Source organism: Canis aureus, chromosome 13 (assembly GCF_053574225.1).
Source record: "Canis aureus isolate CA01 chromosome 13, VMU_Caureus_v.1.0, whole genome shotgun sequence".
NCBI lineage: Eukaryota > Metazoa > Chordata > Mammalia > Carnivora > Canidae > Canis > Canis aureus.
The window spans coordinates 62,952,774-62,968,761 of NC_135623.1; the positions used below are offsets into that span (position 1 = coordinate 62,952,774).

General features: G+C 35.0%; 1 protein-coding gene across 15 annotated transcripts in view; it reads left to right on the forward strand.

Moving 5' to 3' along the window:
* Nucleotides 1-15,988, forward strand: part of RAPGEF2 (Rap guanine nucleotide exchange factor 2) — a 242,171-nt gene that overhangs the window by 152,619 nt on the left and 73,564 nt on the right. Inside the window, exon 1 of one of the 15 annotated variants that reach the window (XM_077846535.1) lies at nt 521-634. The exons of 10 other annotated variants lie outside the window; for them this stretch is intronic. In XM_077846535.1, the coding sequence (XP_077702661.1) occupies nt 581-634 (54 nt within the window). In that variant the 5' untranslated portion in view covers nt 521-580. Of the gene's footprint in view, nt 1-520; nt 635-1,270; nt 1,543-15,988 lie in introns of those variants that run through there. 4 more of the 15 variants (XM_077846538.1, XM_077846534.1, XM_077846536.1 and 1 more) reach the window with 4 other exon arrangements.

Here is a 15,988-nt window from a genome sequence, read left to right on the forward strand (position 1 = left end):
ATCTTTTAAATTTATATAAAGCTTGTTAAATGTGCATTTTGTAAATTTTTGATAGATACTTGCTTTCTGTAGCACAGTGATATTTGAGGGTGGGGAAGAGGTCCCATCCATTGTCTTATCTTCAAATTGGTGAAAAAATCATATTTTAGTTCAAAGCTGTTCAAGTAAGTCCTTGCTCCGTTTTCCCACCCTGTCTTCAGTGATATTATTTGGAGTCAGCAATCAATGGATTCCATCCCTCTGAGACTTGCTTAACCTACAGCCGCTGATATAATACAGGCAAGAGCTTGTTACTTTATCTGAATTGTCCATCGCTACCTTAATGAGTGAAATGGTTAAGTAGAGGAGGGGGCGAGTCTTAAGGAATGTGTGTACCATTTGAGCTGAATATTTCAGTGTATGTAGAGAGAGGGAGGGTGAGAGAGAAATCCACTTACATCACTAGAACTGCATTGAGTGTGAGCCTGGCAGGTTAAGAGACAGACTACAGTGTCTTGCTTTCTGCAGGAAGCAGCAATGCCGTTTGTTTCCTAAGAGGAATTTTTTATTTAGAAAAGGAAGCTTTCTCTCTACCCAGGAAATGGCTTTCCTTGTGCGTTGCTATGCCAACTGCCTGCAGCCATGGTCCTCCAAAGTAAGCACAATAATGTAATTATATTGGTGTATTGCATTCAGACTCATGATTCTCGAGATTGTGTGTGTGCATGTGCTGTGTTTCTGTTAGTGACTCTCTTGCTAGCAGTCATGCTTGTGTTGAGTGTGAGGGACAGACATCATTAAATTAAATGTCCATCAGTGTCATGCTGCTAAGATTAATTGTGCAAACTTGGTTAGTGGAGTGGGACAGAGATCACTGGTCACCACTCTGTCAGCATCATTAGCAGCTAGGGAGGAGGTCCCGATTCACATGCTCTGCCCTGATTTTTTCTTTCTTTCTTTTCCTTTTTTCTTTTTTTCCTGGTTGGAGGGGTCCGTATGTGTGATTGCAAATGAAACAAGAGTATTAACAATGCTTGGCTGAATGCTAGAGACTGGTTCTCATACCACCCTGACTAATATAATTCTGTATTAAGCCTTTTTGAGGGGAGTCTGTGTGCAGTCAGCCATTTTAGCTTTTTTTTTTTTTTCTTCTTTTCTTTTGCTTCTTGTTCTTCAATCTCAGAAATGATCTTGTTCTCTTGGAAGACTGAGAGCTGTATAAGGTTTCCTCAGTCTTGTCACAGCCTAAGATGGTTAGAGTTTCAGTGTTATAAAAATGGAGACGAACACCGTTGTTCGGATTCCTTTTCTGGTCTACAAGTGTGAGGGGTTTTTTAAGCTTACCAGTAGTGACACTTTAAGCTGCAGCTTGGTTTCCTCCTCCTCTTTTTTTTTCCCCCTTTTTTCTTTTTTCTTTTAATTTAATGCTGTAGAGGGTGACTTGCCATCCATGAGAGATTGGTACATGATGTGTAAATTCAGTTCAGCATATGTTTCTTCATTATGAAACCACTAGCAATCCCAGCTAACCATGGAGTTATGGGCCAGCAGGAGAAACATTCAGTAAGTATCGCAAATGCTGCTTGTGCTTCATCAGCACGTCATAGAGAATTGCTTTAAAATGGGAATTATTGCTGCTTCTGTTGAGGGAAAAGAGGTCTTTTAGAGGGTGTGATAGTCTACTTGGAGGCGGGAGGGTAAGTTATGACTGGCTTGCGCTTCTAATTTTGTTGTGATTTTTAAAAATTTTTAACAAGACCAACAATTCATTTAAGGGAAAATTTTGGACAGCCGATTTTTATCGTCAGAAACTAGCACTTGACAATTCAGGTTTGACTTAATACTCAAACAGTTTTTTTAAGAATGTTTTTTATAGTTGAATTTAATGAGAGATCATGGAAAGGGTTATTGGGAACAGGCGTCTGTGGTAAGGAATTCACATGTAGGTTTGAGGGAGGGCGGGAGAGCTTTGGGTATTGATTTGGTAATAAAACGTTTGGTTAGTGGGACTCATCTGACTTCTTAACATGCATTAATAGGTGATAAAAACAGAGGATAATTTTTTTAATGCCACAAGTATTGCTGCTTTCTAATTGATCCCATGAGTCAGCTATGCATTTGTCATGCCGAAATCCCACAGGCAGCTACTGCTGTTTGTAGGAAACACTCTTCTATGGCTAACACCAAGCCTGAGCCGCCTGTTTCAGGAATGGGGGTTCTCACGGTGCTACTTTTATGTCACCATGTTGGGAGTTTCCTGCCGTCACACTGATTCATGTGGTTTATCTCTCTACGTTTTTTAAAATTCCCCAAATAAAAATGTATAAATTTAAGCGCTTATACAGGAGTCTAAGTATTTTTTAAATTGCCTGTTTTTACACCCTATTATATAGCAAGCGTTCTATTAGGGTATAGGAATTATCTTCTGTGTGTTCTTAAAAGGATAAGGTGTTAAAATTGTGAAAATTGAGAAAAATCGCTAAGGCTTTATAGAGAGGAGGCCATGAATTAGGAATATTTAGCTGCTTAGGCTTATGAGTGTAGTTTGGTTTTTATAAATTAAATCCAAGAGATTTTCTTAGATGAAGTGACCCTTATGGCACTATCTCACTTTTCCAGTGAACCGCAGGATGTTCTTAGGGCAGTATCTGAGGTGGAAGCTTGCTATGATGCTGTGGGTAGAGCCCGGCCCCTTCATAATGAGGTCCTAGTGGTACCTCACTAATTAAATCTCTTCAGGTCAGATCCAGGAAAAGACCGGTCTTCTACTCACTTACTTTCAGTAATAGAAAAGGTTGTTATAGAAGAGTTCCACTTTTGATTTTATTAGCAGGGCCTTTGAAATTAAACTCCTCTGTAGTCATGGTTTCTCCAGGTAAAAGTGAGAATATTACTTAAGACTACTTCAGGAGCCTTAGAAGGAAAGTTTAAACTACAGGTTCCTTGTCTACCTTTTTCACATATCCTTTCTCAAAATGGAGGGAGGGAGTATTTAGATTAATAATATAATTTTAGTGAATGAATAAAATTGTTAAAATTATTTGCTAATGGTGGTGGGGGAAGTATTACTAGATTTGTGACAGCAAGAGCAGTTGGGATACCACCGAATAGTGCGTAAGCTACAGTACCTAGTATACTGTTCTGTATCATATTTGTTTCCTGACAAGTGCTTTATGTATATATTTTACTGAAATTTAGGGTAATGCTATAACAAAAGTAACCATAGCCATAAAATAGCCTTAAATCAAGCAATCTCTAAAAAAAATGTAAGTGGTATGTCCACGATACTTTTACAAACTGAAGGACTGGGATTGGCCATCCCAGAGCACCACGTGTGGCAGCGCCGGCCTGTGGCGTCAAGATCTTGCCGTGTACTCATGGATGAGTTTTTGGTTATCTAGACTTTGCTGTGTAATGAGCAGGCTTTCAGAATTTAATGATTTACGAGGAGTTGAATAGGAGCATAATCACTCTGGCTCTCATCTAACAGGTGACTCAGTAAACTGTTGAGCAAAAATGAGTGAGACTGCCCCTCTTCTGACTTGTGAGGCTTTATAAGACTGATGTCAGAGCTAATTTTAAATGAGGAAAATTTAGTAAATTGACAAAGACTTCTGTTTTTGCTTCTACAAAAGGTTGCAGCTTTTTATGTGGCTTTGCTTTTTTGACAATAGAAGTGAGCAAGAAACTAAAAAAGCAAAAACGTTAAATTGGGTGCTTTTAAAAGAGCTGTGATTGGGCACCAGTAGTAAACTCACTTATTCTGCTTTTTTCAGATCTTATGGGCTCCTATTCTTTATTTCTGGCTATTTCAGTGCATTTTCTCAGTTGCTGGCACATAGTAGGTACACAATAAATGCTGTTGAATTTCTCATTTAATTTTATTTTTGAATCAATGAAGTTTCATTTAACCCTCTAAACTAGTGAATTTCATATATTTTATTACATCTCCTCCCCACCCCAGCTCTATATAGTCAGTTGATAACACTGGGATGAATACCTGTATGTCACCAAAAATGTCCCAGCCTGGGCTGTATGTATTCTAGTCATCTAGTGCTTTCAGTTAGTCTTCAGAGAAATCTTCTAGTTTTGTGAATTTTGAAAATAAAATACATTTTAAAAATACGATAAAACTGTACTTTCTAAAAGAGTACTGTTGAGCACGAGTTGTACTGACTGTGGATAGATATTTCATGAAAAGAAGTTTTCTAACCTCAGTAAATTGGGGAAACCTTTAAGATGGCATTACGGGTGTCATTACTCTGTTTACCAACTGTTTTTTTTTAACCTGCCTCTCCCCTTTTTGCCTGCCGCAGGTTATCTAATGGGAAGGGTGTTCCTTGAGCGTTCTTTTGAAAATTCTGCATTCTAGGATGACTTTGAATCCTTGCAGATTTTAAAATGAATTGCTTAAAATCAACCAGCTTGATATTGTAAAACTGATAATCCCTTTTCCAGTTGGGCATTTTTCTAGGAATTACTGGAATATGTAGTGGGCTGTACTTAAAAATAGATGAAACCTTAGTCATGATTGAATAATAATTTTAAAAAGTGGTGTACCTAAGAAAACACTTTACTTAAATGTATGGACTAAGTCACAGTAGCTGTCCTTTATTGAGCACTTACTGTATGACAGGCACCGTATATTATCTGGCTTAATTATTATAGCAACCTTCTAAAAAAAGATGTATTGTCACCCTTTTAGAGATAATGAAACTGAAGCTTAGCAGGGTAAAAAATATTTTTTTCCAATATCTAGTAAGTGGTGGAGCCATCATTGGAAGCCAGGTTTGTCTGGTTTCATAGCCCTGCTTCAGCCACAGACCTATACTACTTCTCCTTATGTAGCCAAATTTAGACTACATTAGATGTGTAGACTGCATAATTATGAGAGCTGGTATTAATCAGTGCAATCCATTACCTGAAAAAAATGCTTGCTTTTCTCCTGCTACTCTTTCCTGGTGTGTGTGACATTCTAAGCACTGTTAATGTAAAGAGCAACAGTATCGCAATCAAAATTATTGTATAAAACTTTCATAAAAGTAGTTTTATAAAGCTGTTTATTGCTATGTACAATTTTGATGTTTCCTTGAAACTTGAATTGGGATGATCAGGAATAGATGCCATTTAGCACACTTCCTTCCTGTTTCTGTTTTTCTGTTTGGCCTTATCACACACATACCTTTTTTTGTTTTGCTGCTTAACTCTTTAAACATAACCTTTGCACCTCAACTTCCACTGTTCTGTTTGTAGCTTGTGACAGCCCATCTTTGGCCACTTGTGCTCCATTGGAAGCACTGAGTCTGGCTCTTTTGTCTACCCTGTTTGTGCTTTAATGAGGTCTGCATCTGTCATGGAACCCAACTAGAATTCATGATCTCTTCTCTGAAGTCCATACTGGTCATGGCTTGTTTGTAGCCATAAATATGAATTTCATTATGTCATTAGCTTCTTAACCAAGAAGGAAATTAATGGAGCCTAACCATATGTCTAAATTCCTGTTGGGTCACTAAGGCCCTCACTAATTGACATTCTCTTCTTTATGAACATATTTTTCCCCCAATCATGACTTTTTTATTTAGGACAAGATGATCTGATTACAGACCCTTCAGATTCATTTTCTTTTCTCATTTCTCAACATGCAGTGCTCTTTTCTTGACTTTCACTTGCTCCTTGTCTCTCATGTTCATCTCTGCTTTCTCTGAATATTGATTGGCACCTAACATGCAATGCTTAATTTTATTTATTCTTCTAACCGGTGCTTGTAATTGGTTTGGTATTTATAGTTCGATGAGAGATCATATCTTGAATGAATTCTCTCCCTGCCTTGTACCATGTATTAGGGATAGAGTTGGAATTCAGAATTGTTAACTGTTAAAAGTACAGTATATAGAGAGAAGAATAACAGGAAGTAAGTATAGGTTAGAAGAATGACATGTGAGGGTCCAAGGCAGGAAGATATAGGAGCATGTGAGGAATCAGAAGGTTAGGAAAATCAATGAAGTGTCATTGTTGGAATGGATTATATTAGAGAGTAGGTCAAAACAGGTGATGGAGAGGAGGATTTTAGGATACCTGATAAATAGTGACTATAATTTGAAGATCCAGCAAAGGAGTGTAACCTCGTTATCTTCTCCACCTCCCAAAGTATGTTTCCCCATCTATAACCAGAATATATTTAAGAAAACTCAATTTTTAAGAAATTGTATTTTTTTCCTACCCTGACAATTTGACCTTGTCTGTAAACACTGGGTAGAGTATCTTTAATATAATTTGATTGATGCATTTTCCTTAGCAATGTAGAAAATAGCACTGATTAATTATAGATGTTAGGTTATGTGTCTTTTGAGTTAAGACTCCACCTTTTCTTTATCTGATCTTTTTTTTTTTTCATCTATTATGACAGATACATTTCCTGAGATGAAATAAACTCATCTCTTGGGGAGGTTTTTCACTGTGCTAGCTCACAAAGAGGCCTGAGAGGGAGCAATATCCTATTGTTTTATTCAAGGACAAGGTCATCTTGCCTTGGAATTGGGCCAAGAAACCCTAGCAACAAATAATAGATCTTTTTACTCTGTTAGAAGTGAAGAAATCTATTTTAGAAACTTGCAGTGTATTGCATACGCTACTTATATGTGTGAGATTGAGAAAAGTTCTGTCCCCTTGTGGAATATATTAAAGAAAAACTCTTACCTTTAGTCAAGAGAAGAACCATACTTCCCATCCTTGCTTTTAAATATTGTTTAATAATTTACTAGTGATCCATTTAAAATTAGACTTATAAAAATTAAATCAATTAAGATTAGTGAAAAAATGGTCATGTCACTATAAATATCCCTGAAACTTCTTCAGTCCATTTCCTTGATTTTATGTCTGACAACAGTCTTAATATTTTATCCAGGTAATCTGTTTAAGAATTCCTCCAGAGTGATCATTTGGTTTTCTTCATTTTCCTGTATTAATAATAGTCATGTAAAATTATTTTTATTTAATTTAAATCCCTGATGTACGCTTTAATGCTTACTTTATGTACTTAGTAAAAAGAAAAAGTTACTACTGTCACATCTGTAGCAGTTTTTTGTAAACTTTGAAAAACTTTGCCTATTTAGAACAAATAACCAGCTTATCATTATCCACATATTTTATTTAGATTATGGTTTGGTTATGAGCTCTTTTTTTTTAAGAGATTTTTTTTTGAACTTTATTTTTTTTATAATAAATTTATTTTTTTATTGGTGTTCAATTTTTTTAAGAGATTTTAAAAACAAAAGAACATGAATGCCTGGATGTATATAGAGATTTGTGTGTGTGCACGTGCGCGTGTGTGTTTTAAATGAAAGTTTATAAATGTGTCCTCTAGGTCCCTGTTACTTTCCTGTTCTAGGATCTTTGCTCTCTTTACCTCCTTATTTTTCTTCATCGTTAAGAAATTAAATTTATTTTTGAAGACCTGACATATGCTTGTATTTCCATTTACAGTATTAAAATGCCAGTGCTATTAGTACTGACATAGGAGTTATACAGGACTGGTTAAATACTGTGCCCATATTCTGGGAACATAGATAAGAAATGTGTACGAAAGCATATAAGAGAACATAAATATACATTTATACTCTAAAGCTCATAAAGAAGTGATATAACAGATTACACTAAAAAAAAAAACAACACGTCCCTCTATGTTGTGCATCCTTGATCCCTGCCCTTGCCTTTCTGTTAGTATAGAAACACTTTCACAACATAGAACTAGTCAGTTGTCAACCACTGCCATTTCTTCTTATTAATTGAACCTGTAGCATAGGCTTCTTATGTTAGTTTTGTTGTGTATATATAGTGTTGTGTGTGTGTATATATATAAATATATATAGTATGTGTATATGACATATAATAATTGTTCTTAATTAGTCTACGATATGGGTCATATCTGCATAACTTACCAGTCAACCCCTGATCTCTGTTTCCTTTGTATGTTAAGTCATTATATAAATATTCCCCATGCACTTCGAATCTTTTCATTCCTTGTCAGTACACAGATCACACTGCATGCTCATTCCTTATAAAGGCTGTTCTCAGAGATATCTTAGTAATGGATTAACCTTATATTTGTTGATTGAAAAAGTAATAGTCTAGGGACACTTCGGTGGCTCAGCGGTTGAGTGCCTGCGTTTGGCCCAGGGCATGATCCTGGAGTCCTGGGATCAAGTCCCACTTCAGGCTCCCTGCATGGAGCCTGCTTCTCCCTCTGCCTATGCCTCGGCCTCTCTGTCTCTCTCTGTGTCTCTCATGAATAAATAAATAAAATCTTTAAAAAGAAAAAATAATAGTCTGAAAACATCTTGCAGATTAATGTGCATATTTTTTTTTGTGAACTCTAGAGAAGTACATTATTGGTTTATATATTGACTTGATTATAAAATGAAATATATATATATATTTATGAGTGTATTTCATGCATATATATGTGTTTGTGTTAACACAATAATATAGTTAACCCATAATCTCATTTCCAATTTACATATATAGAAAAAGCTAGAATTTAACATTCTGCATGGTTTATTTTATTGGTAAAAGCTAACTTTAGGGAACTTAAAAAATAGAGATTATGATAGGAATACCTTATAATGAATTATTTCCAGTAGGTCAACTTTTCACTAAGTTTAAATGCTAGTAAAGAACTTCATGACTTTCATAATGAAAGAAGACAAACCTGCCTGTAAAAAAAAAAAAAAAAGGCCATAGAATTGTAATCTTGATTGCCTCTCTTCTAGAGAAACAGAATGGGTTCAACTAGACATTTCTATTCTCTGAACTATTTTGAATAAATATGAAAGCACTTTTTTTTTTTCCCTCAGAAAATCAGAAAAAAATTAGAGTTAGTGGGAATATTGTGATGTGCAGTTTTTCTGGGTTTTATTGAACGGAGAAGTGCATAGCACTTTTACTATTAGTGAAAAAGAAGATTGCTTGGGGCTATTAATAAGGATTGAGAAGAATTCACTGAGCATGTAGTGGCTGGGCAAGGGGCGGGGGGGCCAGGGGACGTGGGCAGAATTTGAGTGATGAGTACAATTTACAACCTAGGTTTCCAGTGATTGAGATGTGAAAGCTGAAATTAACTTTTTCTTTATGGCTAATTAATCTCTTACTTACTTTTTTTTTAAATACCCTTTTCTTCATAATAAGTGGCAATTAGAAATAGGCATTTTATGTTTGTATTATATTAATCTATAAAGTTTCCTATTCCTTGTTTGAATTAATTCTATTTATGGAAACAAATGTCAAAATTATACTAGTTTAGAGATAACATTCACCTAAAAATAAAAATAAAGTTATTTTAGAAGGGGTACCCCCTGAATAGGTAAACTAATTTTTGATGCTTGCTTGCTTTGTGCTATTGTTTTTCCGGTGGCACTTTAACCTGTGGCTTGTCTGCATTATTAGTTTTGTGCAAAACTTACCATTTAAAAAAACACATAACTTACATATTCTTTTAAAAGAAAGCAGGTAAAGACAAGGACAGAAAAAGAATCACAGGTTTACTAGTCAGATAAAACTATTGGTAACATTTTAATACATATCTTTGTATTACAGACATGTTTGTATTATACCATAGTATAAAATCTGTAATAGTATAGTATTTGTTCTAGATTTTCCTTCCCCCCAAAATATATGTAGAAAAATGTATTTGAGGACAACTGATTTAAGAGACACTTTAATTATTATGAGACTTCTAAGCTGCTTTGTCTACTTTACAGTTTTAAAGTTTGCAACATATTATATATTGCTATACAACATACTATGTATTATATATAATTTACATTTTGAGGGAAAAGTTATTTAAGAGCTTCTTTAGTTAGTGTTAGGATTCCATCTCATATGGAAAAAAATGCAACGTGATTTTAATAAAGTTTACTGTATTCATATCATTGTGTTTTTCTTAAGATTTGTGACAAATTGTAAGATACTGGAAGTCAATATTAAAATGTCTAAAGAAAAAAGAAGTGAAAAAAAAAGAAAAAAGAAGTGAGCTTTCAAATGGCTTAGCTAAAGAAAATATATAAATACCTGTGACAACATTCTTGTCCTCTTCCCTTTCCATTGTGCATCATGGCTTTTATCATTGAAACCTTTTGTGTTCTTTTTTTTTTTTAATTTAAAGATTTTATTTATTTAATTTATGAGAGACCCAGAGAGAGAGGCAGAGATGTAGACAGAGGGAGAAGCGGGCTCCCTAATGTGGGACTCCAACCCAGGACCCCTAGATCACACCCTGAGCCGAAGGTAGACGCTCAACCACTGAACCACCTAGGTGCCCCCCTTTCATGTTCCTTTTAGTTGGGCATATTCCTGGATTTCTTTACCCTTCATTATCCTGTTTTCTTATTGTCTCCGTGAAAAAAAATTAGCAACTTAGTATAAATAAGATTTAAAGCCTGCGTGTTGAAGAACAAATATCCAAAAGTTGACAGTAGTGATATTAAATGAAAACTTACTTTGCCCTAGAAAAAGAGATATGGATAAAGTTAAATGTCTCTCAGGCTTTTTTCTTAGAGCAAGACTTCTTAAGCTCTCTCTTTGAAGAAGAGAATATAGATTGTAGTTCTCAAGTAATAGAAGTGTTTTCAGCATTAACTGAATAAAATGTCAAAATAAGAAAACTGAATGTTTTCTTGTGGGTTTTTATCCAGATTTCTCAAAAAGAGATTAAAAAATATGGTTTGAAAACTTTGTGTCTGGCTGCCTATATTTAAATGCTTGGGTGAGCAATACTGACAAAAAATACATAGGAGTGCACAAGCAGGAATGTCATGTATAATTTGAGTAGTCTACAAAGAAGGAAATAAGACTTGAGCTGTGCCACAAATAAGGTCAAGAGATAAGCAAGATGTGAAGAAAAGAGGAAATGGGTGGAATTTTTGCAAGGCAAACAGAATGAACTAAAAGCCCTGAATCAAGTGTTCGTGTATAGTCAGGGAACAGTGATATAGATCAGCTTGGCTGAGGTGGAGGGGCAGCTGGAGGTGTACAGGCTGATGAGAGAGAACCCTTTGAATGTCAGGTCGAAGAGTTTTGGGCCAGTGCTGTAGATTGAGGAAATAATTAGAAAGCCATTAACAGTAGAATACAGTGAAAAGTGTAATGTGGCAGGGTACCACCTGGGATTGTAGTGTTCATGAGTTAAGTTTCTGAAGTACAAGCTTTGCTTTAGGTCTTTCTTGAGGGTAGCTAGTAGTCAAAGCATTTCTATCAATCTGGACATAGTTGACTAATCCTTTCTTCTAATTATATTAGGTGAGCAGGTGGGATGGATCAAGAATTCCCTAGGACTATTTTCTTTAAAAATTTGTGTGTATTTTAATGAAAATGTAATTTTTCATCACATCTAAGACACCACTGACTAACTCATCTTTTTTTAAATAACCCAGTATTTTCTTTTCATTGATTTTAGGATGGATCTCAATTTCAAAACTGTTAAAATAAAAAAGAAATTGTATATCTTAGAATCAGTGAAATATGATATTAGCATAATACTTAGTATAATTGTGTTTACATTTGTATATTACAATAATAGTGTACATATAGTTGTGGAACTAGATACATAAAATCACTGGTTTTAGGAAAATGTATTCTGTATTTGGTTTTGGTTATTTGTAAGACTGCACTTCTGTCTTAGAGTTGCTCACAGAAGAGCAGCAGGAGAGGCATCTGTTGACGTGTGCATTAGTGTTATGTATGGGGCCCAGTGGAGGAATATACAAGGGGCAGCAGGAGCCCACCAGGTGAATATGAATAGATTTAAAGAATAAGGGCATTTCAGGCAGACAGATTTTGAAGGTTTTAAGCAGCAGGTCAGAATCATATGATAGAAGAACTTAGAAGCCCGAGATGAAATGAGGTTGAAGATGCCCTGCTCCCATAATGGTTTCTATGTTGTAATCTTGTAATTGATAGGATGCTATCTTTTCTATCTAAAGGAAACTAAATCCTGAAATATATTAAAAATAACCATCCTAGCGATCTACAGGAGCTTAGAACTTAGCTATGAATGGGAGAAGGGAGATCTCACTTAGGTTTCTAGGAATAGTTTCACTTTCTATCTATAAAAATAACCCAGTTGGGGAAATAATTTGTACATGAAATAATGAAAACACTAACCAGTTGTAACCTTTGTGAAGGAAGTTACACAGAGAGAAGGCATTAGTAAGAACTGTAGCCTAGTGGGTAGAGGAGGGCTCCAGAGCCAGGAACTTGGATTTCTATTCTGGCTTCACCACTCACTAGCTATGTGAGTCTAGCTAATTTGTTTAGCTTCCCTCTTACACCGATTTCATTTGTAAAATGGAGATGGTATGGTTGTGTGAAGATTAAACAAGATAAAACCTATAAAGTGCTTAGAGCAATGAATGGCCCATAATAAGCACAGTTCCTATGTTTTTTTTAATGATGGCCGTTTATCCTTCATTATGCAGGAGGTAAGGAAAATTAAATCTGTCATGCAAGTGGATCAGAGACTATGTGTTAGGTTTTCTCTTTGCTTGGATGACATGTCTTAATGTTGATTCACTTTTCTTCCTCTGCAGTTCCATACTCAGCAAGCAATCTTCTGTTCACTAATCTAGTATTAGAGTTAAAAGTAACAGTCATAATGTCATTAGCTAAAAGTAAGGCTTCCTATGTTCTAGGCAATGGTCGAAACTCTGTTCATATATTATCTCATTTAATCCTCACAACCATGCAAGTATATTGTCTTCTTTTATAACTCAAAGAAATCAAGGCATAGAGAAGTCAAGTAACTTTTCCAAAGTGATACAGCTAATACAAGTGCAGCCAGTGGAACTCTTTTCATGTACAGGTGTGCATACATATGCATGCACATGTGCACACACACACACACACACACACCTGTGCACATGAAGATCTATTTTTGGAAGCTGCATGAGGGCACTAAACTTGGCTTCTAGTACTTTGTTGCAAGGATGGCCCAATTCCTTGTTTTCTATGTATCCTGTAGATTATAATTCTCATCAGAAAGTTGGAGAACAGTTTGTTTCTTCCCCCTACATTAAGACTTTCTCTAGTGTAAGTTTTAAAGGGATTTCATACAGATATGTAGTCATTACCATCCCTACCATAAAATATAGAGTAACTTTACCTTGATCTTGAAGGAAATAAAAGAAATGTATTTTATTCCCCTTGAACTGTGGCTAGAATTATAAGAGTGTAATTTTGTATTGAAGAATTTCTCTAACTCTTTACGTGGAAGTTTTCTATTGTTAATTCAACCTTTTTTGGGTCCCCACACATATCTGAGATTTCCCATCCGTATGGTCCTTCAGAGGTCTTTCATATTACCCTATATTTTTATACATAAGAATGCTGGGTTTTTTTACTTATTGTTTGGGTGATGTTTGCCCTCTTAATTTGTTTCTAGTGAGACAAGTAATTTATAAGGAGCTAATTTTAGCATTTAGCCAAATGAGATAGTTTTTTCAGCCACACAGATTTAGCAACATTGTCTTAGCCATTTAAAATATAGATAAATGAATCATAGGTCCATCTTTGTCACAATTTTGACATATCTTTAATCTCCATTCCTATAACACATATTCTTGAGACTGTGCAATGTAATACACCTTTTAGAAAGCTGTGTGAAAATATACTTTAACCTGGCCACAACAGTGACCCGAGTGAGATCCAATGATTACGGACTCCATTGCTCCATTGCGTTAAGAAGTCTTTTCTTGGCAGTGCTAATGGCCCTAGGTTCAGTCTCCATTTTCGTTTAAATAGGATGGTGGGTGGGGCATTGTAGCAGGCAGGATTAGAGAACGTCCGTCAAGGTGTTGTATGTATGTATCAAGAACTGCCTCTGGATATACATTATTTCTTTTCTCTGTTTTGTTTGCTCCCCTAAGTACTATCCAAAGATGCCGTAGAAGAAGGTATTGCCTTCAATTGGTTTATAATAAACTTAATGGGTAGCTTTGAGTGTTACCCTGAACCTGAGGCCAAACAGGATGCATACTGAAATGTCATAGTGTAGCAAAGCTCACTAACAGCTCTCATTGCATATCGTTTTCCCATACCTAATGGGTATTTATAGCAAAATACCTATTTCAGCTGTGAACCTTTTCCCATAGTAATAAGAAAGAACTATTCCAAGTAGGTTTTTGTGTAGCTGAACATAAAATGCTTTATGTACAAGGACCTTGCTTTGAGTCCTTGTTCTGATGCTTACTAGCTGCACACTGTTAAGCAAGTCATTTAACTTCTTGAAGTTTCTGTTTTCTCATTTCGAAGTGAAGATCATGATGCCAATACTGGTCTCTCTCAACCTTGTTATGAAGATTATTAATGATTATAGTAATAATTACTATTATTTTACTAAGTACATATATTATTTTCTTCATCAAAATAATACTAGGAGTGAAGTAAGAATCTGCGTTATTGGTGAAAAACTTGAGGCTTAAAAAAATATAAAAAGTTAATATTTTCAGAATCAGACTCGAAAGCCTCTGTCAGTTATTGATGTTAGATTATAATGCTCTAAAATCATTTGTATGTGGGTTGGAACCCTACCTTTTCTTAGTAGCTAGCTGTGTGGCATTAGGCAGATTAGTTAAATGTTCTGAACCATTTTTCCTAGTCTGTAAAGTGCTCTTAATGATGCCTACTTCATAGGTTTTTTGTCAAGATTACATATGTGGCACAGGGTCTGGCATCTAGTGGCATCCATGAGTTTGATTCCTACTTTTCCAGCCAGAAAATTTCCCTTTTCTTGGTTTTTAAATAGAATGTTGACAGTGATGCAGAGATTTATCTTTCTTTATCTTGTTTTAAGTTCATAGAACATGAGTCTCTGTTGGACATCTTAGATCGATTATGATTTGCTTTAAGATCCTCCATTAACTACTTTTTACAGATGGGAACTGGTTTTCAAAATAGCTCATAAAAGATCATAGTTGCTATGAAAAATTCCTGTTAAATTTTCCCTACTTTAAAATTTTTCCCCACTTATTAAGTGATTTTGTGCAAGTGGAGCTGCTTAGTAAGACCTGTCTTTGTAGTCATTTCGTGTGTGTGTGTGTGTGTGTGTGTGTGTGTGTGTTTGCAAGGAGGTATTTTTAGATAGTTTAGCTGAACAGCAATCTGACGTCTTTAGAGGAGACATCAGTTCATTATGTGGATACAAATTCTATGCTTTCAGCTTTTATACACCAAGTCTTAATTTAAATCTGTTCTTCTTGCCTTTTCTAACGGAAGAGACTATATCATGGTATGTATTCTATTCCTTCCTAAGGTTGGCCTTTCTAGTTAACCTTTGCTTAGAGAAATGATCAAGGTAGAAATGCCTTTATTTTGCTCACAACTTAATATAGATAGAAGCATGGAATTTTGGGTCATATTTAAATATGCTATTATACATTATGCTACACAGTGTTTTTCTATTGTGATGTGATTCAGGGGATTTAAAATAGTCATTATGGGGCTCATAAATGCTGCTTTATTATAAGAACAATTTAAAGGCCGGGATGTGGGAGTTCTATACCTCTTAACTGTACATATTGCTTTTCGGTTAAAAAAAAAAAAAAAAAAAAAAAACCTTTTGCTTTTTGAAAGATAATTTAATGCTAAGCATGTAAGAGGGACATGGTTATTTGCTTTCTTGTTGCTCTAAACACAGTGTTATATATATATATTAAGTTACGATAATGTCTTCTTTTGCCTGGTTCTTTTCATCTTTTTTAAAATTCTGGGAAAAGAAGCTCTTAACAGCTTAAGCAAATTAATATTTGTTGTTTGTGACCCTTGTTCTCACAAAAGCGTGCCTTTGATTAATAATGTACATAGAACTTATATATTTGTTTTTCTAATTTTACTACAGCTAATTTTGGGAAAGTATTTATATAGAAGTTCAAATGATTTTTAAAATTAATTTTCAAATATATATTCTTTATTCATTTTCCAAAATTCAAAATTTGTATTTACTTCATGTCAAAATGACAAA